At 38.7% G+C, this 11417-nt stretch overlaps 1 protein-coding gene across 1 annotated transcript in view; it reads right to left on the bottom strand.

Moving 5' to 3' along the window:
• Positions 1 to 6279: 6279 nt before the first annotated feature.
• Positions 6280 to 11417, bottom strand: part of LOC101854150 (golgin subfamily A member 7) — a 15203-nt gene continuing 10065 nt past the window's right edge. Inside the window, exons 3-5 of the mRNA XM_005092636.3 lie at positions 10577 to 10729; positions 9200 to 9301; positions 6280 to 6510 (exon numbers count right to left, since the gene is read on the bottom strand). Of these exons, the coding sequence (XP_005092693.1) occupies positions 6469 to 6510; positions 9200 to 9301; positions 10577 to 10729 (297 nt within the window). The 3' untranslated portion in view covers positions 6280 to 6468. The remainder of the gene's footprint in view (positions 6511 to 9199; positions 9302 to 10576; positions 10730 to 11417) is intronic.

Raw genomic sequence — 11417 nt, 5'->3', positions numbered from 1 at the left:
CGTGCCATGTGCTGTGTGCTGTGTGCCGTGTTCCGTCTATGGAGGGTCTGCCTTATGTAGGCTACAAATGTTTTCCCCTTTTGAGAGCAGTTGTGAATTGTGAGTGAACATTAAAAAAATTTAACCATAGGTGTGTTACACCTCCATCAACATCAACACAAGTTAATTGGGGTGCCCAGAAAGAGGCCACCGAAATTGTTTTGGCGTATCGGAGACATACTCTGCGTCGATCTTTCTGAGGGTAGAACATGATGGACACATATATTGTGTGTGTGTGTGTCTGGAGAAAGATCCTAGTTGTCGGCAAAGCTATTGTGGAGCATTGGGGTGGAAAGGCCAAAAAGGGTTTTATAATATTTTAAGTTTAAGTCTAAATATTTTTGTATTAATTTAATTTATTATTTTTGCTACATGTACTTTACCAAAGGTTAAAAATGTGGCAGAAAAAATTGGGTCAACATAGTACGGTTGAAGCCGTTTTTCTCAAAGCTTTGTTTTTACACTTTATGTTGCAAAATGTGGCATTTCTATAGAACTGCGCAAGATATGTGAAAAAAAATTAATTGGGCCTGTTCAGCGTTGAATTTGCTACAAGAATAGGCCCCTATTTCGATATATAAAAAAGTTGACAAGTTAAAATAGTAACAAAATGTGTGAACAACTGTTCTTCTTGAACAAAAAAACCTGTCATTTGGCACACATATCTGCACAACACAAAGAGCACACTTCTCAATATCGCATTTACCCACGGTTAACAAGAAATCTGCAGGTTTAAAAATTCTAGTTTGGGTGATTCTGTAGAATTTGGGTTGCTAATTTCAAAAGTTTAATCAGATTTGGTCTACGTTTCCTTGTTGAGTTAATGGTCAGTTGAATATTTCCCCAGTCCAACCCTTTGACTATGACACCACACATCCAGTGACGGGGCACTCTTTTGCACCGAGTAGCCACTGTCGGGGAGAAGGGAGGAATAAAAGTGTAATTCTTAAGCTGCCGCAGATCAGCGCAGAGAGTAGATATCCTGTCTCTATGCGGTTGTAGAAAGTGTATTGATTGATTCTTATATTATGATTCTTATATTATAGCTTACACAACAGTGGTTACGTGAGATAAATCTACAGCCTCTGTTTTCTCACTCAGGTGGCAGGCTTCAACCCTGCCTGCCAGGGTCAACCCGAGCTGAGAAGGATAGATCATCCCAGCAAAGAAGAGACCAAGACACTCATTAAAAATCAATCCTATTCCTGAACTGAACTCATGTCTCCTGTAAGCGCCAGAGAAGTGCCTAACCACCACTGACACTGGACTGGTGATATAATCTGTGCTAGAGTCGGACAGTTGAACAGTAATTCCACAATTCTGACATCAGCCAGGAGTCAGTGATCAAATGAAAGTGAAGAGGTTATAATTATATAACACTATTTACTTGGATTTTTTTATTTTTTTTAAACCAGCGCTAACTCCTACCTTGAGCTAATGAGCTCAGTAGAATTGTACATGGGCTCTGCATCATAGGCATATATCCTAATGCATGAAGCACCACAACACTAGATTTTAACCCTCTTACAGCAAACAAACCAAAAATCCTTCTTTGCACAGTATCTAGTAGTAGTAGTCTCCGCCTAAGATCCCGCTGTTTTAAGAATTTTTACAATGTATAAAGATCCCGCTCTGAGTCTGATTCACTCTGAAGGTCTACATTTGGCTAAGATCCCGCATTTCAGATCATGATTTACAGAACAATACCCAGGCGGGCACAGTCGATCAGCCAAGAGTGAAAAGTCGAGATGATTGAACTGCCCGTCACGTCAAAGATCAGCCACTCTAAAACTCGATAAAACAGTACAATGGTGTGAACTGACCAAAGCATTTGTTTGCCCCAAACATCGCACTTGCATCTGAGCTATCCACCTAAACTTACATCACACTCACACACTGGGTGGTAAAGTAAAGGCCTACAAGTTCGCCTCTGGCGGGATCACATTGAGCTGTGAACTCTTCCCTGACCATAGCAGCTGAGTTGATGTCATACACCAAAATTATTGGCGTGTGTGGTCACAACGTAATGGTGCGTAACGACAAAGGCGGGAAGGGGGAACTAGGTCTGAGGTGGAAAGCTATATGTATAAATTTTGGACAGGCAAAGGGGAGGGGCAACTGGATAAGCGTAGATCTTCAGACAGGATAATACTGTGAAATTAGTACGCCTCATGGTTGACCACTCTTTGCTCGCCATATGTTCATAAACCCACCCAGGGGTCATGTCATGTCAGTTGATTTTAGAGTGAAGGAAGACCATTTTATTGGTTGTGGGCCTTAGCATGGGTCACCATGGATTTTTACCTTGGTGCGTCAGCCAAGATCCCGCATTTTCCTTGCTCTGAGCACCAGGATCTAAGGCGGAGACTAGCATTGTGGAATAAATAACACTGGCCTGCACCAAGACACTTTAGTAAGGTTGACCCATTGTGGTCTCTTGCCCTGCGTATTTTCAAACCCCAGTTTGTTGTATCCTGAAAATCCAATGATGTAGGCCTACTCTTTCTTATGAACTCTTCTTAACTTCATAGCTTCTTCACAAGGTACCATTCCCTCCCTTACTCACTAACCCCTCAAAACAATTGATCAATCTTAGCCACTAGTATTTGAACATAGGCCTATATATTGACTGGCTCATAAGAGCTCCATGAAGAACCATTCAGCCTCAGGAGTAACTAACAATTAGTTCCAAGCACACTTCCTAAGTAGGTCTACATAATAAATAGCACAGATAACAGACATTTTGATTCTGAAGGTCTAATTTTTCAACATATTTTCACAAGGTGTGAGACAAAATTGTTGTCAATGAGGAAAGCCAGCGACCAGTTGTGCCCGGCCGGGCAGATGGCTGTGCCATAATTAAGAATGTTGTTGTTTGATCGCTCACCATAGAACTTCACAGCTCGGGGGTAAGCTCAGCTCAATGATGCAATCAATCGCAGAAGATCACGGGCAGGATAAACAACAGTTTGCCATTAATTTAATAGCACGTACGTATTAGAGCATGCTTTTCATGTCACCCTGGGTGCATGCTACCACAGCAATACCAAGATTCTTCAAGGACAAGAAAGTAAAAGGAGTAGATATAAAATGAACCTGCCAAGGCCATCAGCAGGAAATTCACAAACACAGAAAGTTTTTTAAACAAGACATCAAATGTTTTATTTCAGGACATTTATCACATCAATTTTTTTTTCAAATGACATCAAGCCAGAAAAATGAAAAATCCTGACAAACAATGAATTGTAATCATGTGACACAGAAACAACGCAGCCCTGAACTCTAACCACTTAGATCTACAATTTTAAAGCTGAAGCAGAAGAAACCTCAAAATGTTTCATCCCACACAGCTATATATGACCTGTTCGCTGCCAATCCATTAGGGCAGTGCTAAATTAAAGACATCAATGTTGTATGACTATGAAGTCTGAAGTGACCCTTCATATATTGAGGTGAAAACTTCACACTCACAAAGGATAAATTTCACTTACAAATCCAATCTACTATCAGAACAACATTTTGTCTACAAACACATTCTACTTTATGGTGCCAGGCACTGGCAGTAATGTACTTCTTTTAACGGTGACAAATATTTATAAAACATTTACTCTCCTTTACAGCAAGGTTACATTGGAATGTCAAGGTTCTGCCGATTGGTCCTACTTCATATTTTCCACCATTTCAATGATTCAAGCATTTCTTAAGTCTATTCTTTTCGCCTACATGAAATGACAATTGTTGTGACTTTAAGGAATTATTTATGGAATTTTTGAACAATCATTTTTGTTTAAATTCTGTAAAATTAAAATCATAATAAAAGCCAAAGAACATGGAAAAATGTACAAAATGCATTTAATTGAGTTTTGAATTGTTAGCAGACACAAATGAAAATTATGAATCACTGTTGATATTTGTCCCCCCCAAAAAACTATAAAAACTGAAAGACAACAGCTGGACAAAGAGCATACTTCACTACAAGTTTAAAAGCCACTTTTCAAGTTAAAATGCAAATCAGCAATACATAATCACTACTGCTTTTCATGATTATAATTTTATTATTCTCTAATACCCTGTTCCCCTTCACAAATAATACACGGTCAGATTCTGGCTTCACAGCCGACTGAACACAGAAACTCTTATAAACAAGGCAGAGAAAATCTACAAACTCCATTAAAAGAAAACTCCACACATAAAGTTGAGCTAGCCTTTTGAAATCGGGTCTAAACCTCTCTCCCCCCCAAAAAAGGTTACAAACTGTAGTCCTGTGTCTTGTAACAAGCTATGATGACAAAGAAGGGAAAGGCCCGCAGCCATATTCCTAAAATAAAGTCTGTTAATAATGTTTAGAGAGTGCAGTGTAATAATAAAGAGTGTCCATGAGAAAAGAGAAATTATATGATTTTGCTGACAACAAAACATAATAATACAATAATATTGCTCAAAACAATACAATTATAGCAGGACAAAAACAAGAAATCATTCGAGCTTACGAAGTAAAACTCTTAGACTTAGACCAAAGGTGGAATTAACAAAATAAGACGAACACTTCAAACAGGGGAAAAAATGTCAGCTAACTCTTCGTTATGGCTGCAAAAGACGTGCCCAGTGTCAAGGAAAATTTCTGCTCTAATTCAAACTGTGTAACACATTCACAAAAATTAAACAAAATTGAAAAAATGGCTGTTTAAAAAAACTGAAAATGCTCCCCATGAGTTTGCTCTACAACATACAGTTGTGAGCTATTTCTCCAAAAAGTGCAGAGGACTAGAAAGAGGTTTGAATACTGAAATCTCGATAATACCATCTTTAAGCCTCCAAATTTCCTACTGCCATTTTTAAGATGTTCCTAATGCACATGTTTATCATTTCCCCAAGAGCCTAAAGCCAAACAAAGAAACCTGATAAAAACTTTCACCTTACAATTGTTCTTGGAACAAAATAAAGTGTGAGATACCCAAACAACTATCACTAATATCACAGCATAAACACTCATTTCAACAACATCGACGAAAACTACATTCATCATCCTTCATACAGTTCAGATAGAATATATATATATGACAAACACTAAGAGTGATGAGGAAAATAACAACAGAAAAATCCGAAGAACAAGCAATACAAAGATCACAACTCTGCAGTGAAAAGAGCCACACAAAGTGTAGCAAGTGTAGAGGGATTTCATTTTACAGTGAATATTTGAAAATGAAAGATGTAGACTTATTTACAGGGTGAACCTAACTACAGGGAAAGCAATATATAAAAGATATGCAAAACATAATATTAAAATCATTTTCAATTAAATTAGACATTGAGTATTTACAGTTTACACATTTGTATGGCATTTTAACGAACTTGATGAAAATGTTAAAATGAATTACTACAGACACAAAATGGAGGCTGAAGGCAGCAGTAATGCATGGTGTTGATTTGATGGTATTTTGCTTCCAAAATAAAATATGAGATTTAAGAGGGGACAGTTAAGTTTTCTGAGTTACATTCAACAATACCAAGTCAATGGGTTTCGTTTTAGAAATGACAGAAGAGAATAAAACTTTCAGCATGTCAATACTTCACAAAATTAGAAGGAAAAAAGTTCATTCAGTGACCCTTTCCTTTTATTTATGGTGCACCGTTTTTTTTTTTTTACGTCCGCAGCTTTTTCATAATTTAAACAAACAAAATGACAAAATTGGAATAACCCTTGATGCCAAAACTGTGAGTTTTACTCATAGATCATAGATATAACCATACAGAACTTTAGAGGGGCACTGCAAGTACTTTTTGTATGTTTACAAAGCAAAAACACAGACTAGGTTCACATTCAATATCATCATATTTGCCCCGTTGCTCTTCACCATAAGGATACCTTTCAATCATAAAAGGCAGAAGAAAGCAGAAAAATATGGTTAGGGAGAAGAGTGGAGAGAAAAATGACGGCACTAAAAATGACATGAGGACATCAAATCTTATCTAGCAATAAAGATGATCAGAGTGTAGTTACTATGTACACAGTATTCAACTTTCGTTTTTTTTATACATTCCGAAGTTGAATTTTGTTCACTGGTAGCACATCAGTAGAAAAGTCATTTTTCTTCCAGCTCTGACCACTGCGCTGATTAAATTGTCTTAAAAAATTATTTAAAACTTTCTAAAAAAGAAATACTCAGGATCACAAAAGCACCGATTTCAAATTAAATCAACATTATCTCATGGAGAGAAAAAGTTTTGCCTGACACGATATTTTTAATAGATCTTGTAACATTAAAATCACAGGGGAAAATGAAGCTTATCGTTCCGGTCAAAACAGATGTGATTCAAGTCTACAGAGATCAGGAGAAATGCTTTTTATGCTGGTCACAGTACAATAGATGAAAACAACTTCCTGTACAGGGTAAAAAAAAAAATCAGCTGTCATCGAGCCTTGAAGAATCATCGCTGGGGGGTGTCAATGCTGGATATGTCAATTTCAAGCTGGAAATAAGTTAAGGAACGTGTGATAACCCATTAAATTCAGAATCAGTCACCTGTAAGAAGTAAATGTTCCAATTACCCAAAAGCAAGAACCAAAAGACATAAAAATTAATTCATATCATCATCAAAAAGTGCTATACAGGCACTGTCAGATGTGGAAAAATAATGTTATTTTGTAATAATTTATGTGTGTGTGTCTGTGTATGTAAGTGTGTGTGTGTGTGTGTATGTGTGTGTCAATGTAAATGTGTGTATGTGTGTGTGTGTGTGTGTGTGTGTGTGTGTGTGTGTGCGCGCGCGCCCACAAGTTGATGAGTGTGTGTGCCTGTACATATTTGACACGCCGCAGCAAATTTCTCTGTGGAGATCAGTAAATTTTTATTTTTTTATCTTCACATATACAGTCAAACCTGTGTAAGACTGCCATCCAGAGAAACCATTCCTATCTGAGCTCCAAAGAATCACATAAATTGATGTACAGAAAAGAGGGAAGACACGGAATAACATCAAGAGGCTAGCCCAGGATAGAGAAAGATGGAAAGTGTTTGCAGCCTATACCCCATTGCAGGGTGAGAAAGGCAATGATGATGATGACTTGACATTGAACTTTCAAATTTGAGAACACTTATGAGGAAAGATAGATTTCTTACTTCTTGACATTGAAAATCAAGCTCCTTATAGTTAGGGAAAACCAGATATGAAAGTGTTTCTGACACCAAATATATAAGTAAAGTTATGTTTTCAAACTTCAACGTCAGTATATTATTAATTTGCCCTATTTTCTGATTGGTTGCCAAGTTTAATTTATATTGGTCCAGAAATAGAGCCAAGCGAAATTGAGAAAGTCAGTCACCTATGGTCCGATCCATTCCATAAATACACCCGCAAACGGGGACCAAATTTCATTGCGTATGCAAGCCCGATTCAATTACTACATAAACTGACACCCCACCACCCTACCCCTTTCTTTCCGTACAAAATGAAAAAAACACTGTGTCTTGAGAAAAGTACTCTTAACCCTTTCACCCTCAGAGCTATACCTGCCCAACAAGGCTGAAATTCTGGCAAAAGGGACCTAACTCTGCTTAGACTGCATAACTATATTATTTTAAAAAATCATTAAAAATCAGAGAATGAGTCTAAAATTACAGTTTAGGTGTCAGAGCACAGATAAATGAATAAACTACAAGAAAATGTATGGTTTTGTACGAAAAATGATTGTGTACTAGGTAAAAAAAAATTCTGAAGTGAAAAAAAAAACCCCAAAAGACACAACCCACATTTTTTGCCCGCAGAAGTTCATGATGTTTTACCCAAAACAGCCTTTTGCAAGGCCTAACCTGGCCCAAATGGCATCCTGTCACTGTCTCACTCCCTCTGCCAAGCTTTGTAAAGTTTCTGGTCTTTACACAGTAGTGGCACGACCCCTTTTTACCATGTATATGATCACAACATGAGCTAAAGGATTTGTTGTGACAGAGCCCACAGTCCCAGTGTTGCTCCTCCCTTTTTTACGTCGTCGTAGTGCAGCAAGTATGTAGTACTAGATCTAGATCTAGCTGTGGGTGCTAGGCCTATCTTCTTCATCAGTCTTCTAAATCATCACCTCCAGCAACGATCTCACCATCAACATCACTATCATAGTTGTTCCCCTCCCCCTAGAGCCTAGATCTAGACCTGCGACATCGTGTTCGCTCTCCTACTATAGTTCTCGCTCTCTCTCTCTTTCACGACTGAGTGTCCGAGTGACTACTTGTACTACTAGCACTAGATCTAGCCCCTTGGTCGACGATATCGGCATTTAAATCCCAATTATAAGTGTCTCCATCGTTTACAGTGCCTGTGGCGACGCAAAATTTCATCCACGAAGTTAGATTTAGGTCTCTAAAAAGCACGAAATTAAAAAAATCGCCGCTCTCGCGTGCTTCGATCGATTTTCACCAAATAAACACGACAGTAAAGGGCAACCACTCTAGATTCTCGCTATAAGCTCGGCAATCTCGTGCGACCTCGCAGGAAGCGAGACAACATAGAAACGAAAGTAGTGCGAACGGGTGAATCGAGTGGGCGTGTCGGCACACATCGGCGACTACGGGGGTTAGCGATGACGGCGCACATCGGCGCCTCCGAGTGGCAAAAGGTTAAGCCCCCAAAGGCTTGTATAAAATTGTTTATATTACCTCAACAGTTGCCCATGCATATCCTTCCCTTCAGGAGTGAAGGTACCACTACAGATTAAATAAAGTCTTATCATATAATTATTTTGATTTGAAGCCAAGGAAAAATATAATATACAAAAAGAAATTGTGATTTCGACTTGTCTGCACTATATTACACTACTAGTCATAGAAGCGATACCCTCACAACATATGACACTGAGAAAGAAGAGATGGCATTTCCATTACACTGCATTTGTGTTACGTTTAAGCAAATAAAAGCACAGTGACGCAATAATATAACTGCAATTTACTTTTAGTGCCAGGAAAAATAAAGATAGACAAAGTCAACAGAGGCAAAGAAAAGAAGTTAAACCTACCACTGGCATCCTACCATTGGAATCCTCCCACCACCCACATGAAAAACCTAGTTCGGTCTAGAACAAAAATAAGACATCTCTCGTTTCCACAATCAGTGCTTCGAAAAGCATGATGACCACAAATAGTCATTTTCATCACGACTGAAAGGATACTATTCTCAAACCTCTCTCAGCAGGATCAATTATCATGACTCCTCTTGACATGTAGATTCTCTGATTTTGTTCCTCAAGGTAACGGCGCACCTTCTTTAATGTCTGTGAAGATTAAACATTAGAGTGAAATATGTTTGCTACAAGTCCATTCAAACATAATTATAACAAAAGGCATTATTTAGCTATGGCAATGAGCCCTCACAACATCAGGCTAAGTGTAACTCTCACTCAGTGGCGGTGGGCGGACCAAAATTTGGGTGGAGCTTAGGTTGCTCCCACTTTTTTACCACCAAATAGCAAGCAATAAGAACGAAACAGCGATGGTTTTTCTATACTCACGGCAAGCAACGGTATTTTGAGAGCCATTCAAATGAGAAGTATCACCTTTGTCTTCCATCTCTTTGTTCTACGTTAAATCCTTCGGGATGGTGGGGACGAAGCTGTTTCACCTCCAAATTTCTCCAATTAATTTTCATCTGATGAAAAAGTTGCCTCAAAAGTGGTTTAATGTAATTAATAACTGTTAAACCTCAACGGTACACACAGCACTCCAAACATATACAGTCTATGAGCTGGACCAGGTCGTACAGTTGCGGAAAGTAGAACGCACCTAACAAAGGTCCAATGAGTGCATAGGCAACTGTGACATTGGGGGAAAGTGTGTCGCAAACTGTCACCCCATTGTCAGAGCTAGGAGAGCGTGAGCCCTCTCTGTAATGTTTTTTTTCTTCAAGTCTTCTACCTTTTTACAAGAGGGGTTTCAATTAAGGAGGGGCCGTGGGAACGGGTTCGAACTTTGCTAAGCCCTAAAGACATTTGATTAGCAGTTAGGTTACTATAGTTGTAAGAAGTGACAACAGTGATTGGATAAACGAGCAACCCGCCAAGTTGATCACTTTGTGTTTATTGCATGCCATCATAACAGTTTCAGCTGCATATTTCGTTATTTTCATTTGCTTTGGGATAGAGGGGGGCTGTGAGCCCTTCACTACCCACCGCCACTGCTCTCACTTCTCCCTGGCCCTGGTAATACTGGAATCCCTCACGCCTTAGGCCCAGCCAATACTGACTGTGTCTGCCAGTTTTTGCAAACAAAAAGTTTTTCTATATACACTGCTTTACTCTGAAATTTTAGAAGACAACACCACGTACAACTTTCCCAGAGATTGCTGTAAAAGTTTGTGACTGAGTTTGAAGTGGCTGGTGCCCTGTGAAGGAAATATATATTTATATATGCGACATTACCCTATAATTAACAGATAAATCTCATTTCCCATCAATTCATGGAGATCTTAAAGTAAAATTCACTCACTATGGTCCATTACCACTTTGCAAAAGAGGAAAAAACTCCCTAACTCTATATATAGCGTAACTTACCTTTTCATAGAAGGTATCCATACACATCAATGCAAGGTATGCAGTCAGACAGGCAAAACAGCTTTCACAGTACGTTCTTGACCCCGTACTTTCCGCCTCAGCAAACATTTCATTGATAGTATTGATGGTAGACTCATATGTTGCTCGATCAACCTTCATAAGAAAGGGAGGAAAAAGAAATAACAAAATATATGAAATACTAGACAGACAGTAATGCTATAACTAACCATCAGTCAAATTTTTGTCACTTGAAGCTTGAGTCCATGACTTCCCTTCCTCATACCATATTTAAATCCGACAGTGATTAAAACAGAGACTTCATAGCCCTTAAAACAAAACAAAATGGAAATAGGCAGTGGGCTGCAAAGAGCGCCTAAACTACAGTGCACAAACAGCAGTGACAGGAGATGGCGTAAAATTCAGCAAATGAAGATAGCCTTTATCTCTTTTCACTGAAAATCACAAAACACTATTATCTTTACATATCCTTAATTTAAATTTCCTTTTTATTATAGTAGTAGAGGGTTCTACGGCGCTCGCAACTGCATAAGGTCATATGAGCGCCAAGGGGTGGGTGTCAACAGAGAAGTTTTTACAGGGAATCAGACTTACTCTGCTCACCTCTCTAGCTTTCAACAGCACAAGGTCTGCTTCACCTATCAAGGCACCCCGGAAATGGCAGGTCACAAGGGAGTGACAAACATACAAAAGAGGTAGAGGAAAATGACAATAGTAAGGATTGCGAAAGTAAAACCAGCAGTTCCCTGTTGTAGATCAGGCACAGTTATGAGCGTGACATGAATCAGCCCATTTACAATTCTACTGTGCTTGAACGAGAAAT

Source organism: Aplysia californica, unplaced genomic scaffold, assembly GCF_000002075.1.
Source record: "Aplysia californica isolate F4 #8 unplaced genomic scaffold, AplCal3.0 scaffold00050, whole genome shotgun sequence".
NCBI lineage: Eukaryota > Metazoa > Mollusca > Gastropoda > Aplysiida > Aplysiidae > Aplysia > Aplysia californica.
Note: the sequence above shows the minus strand (reverse complement) of the source record. Positions and strands in the feature narration are given on the sequence as shown.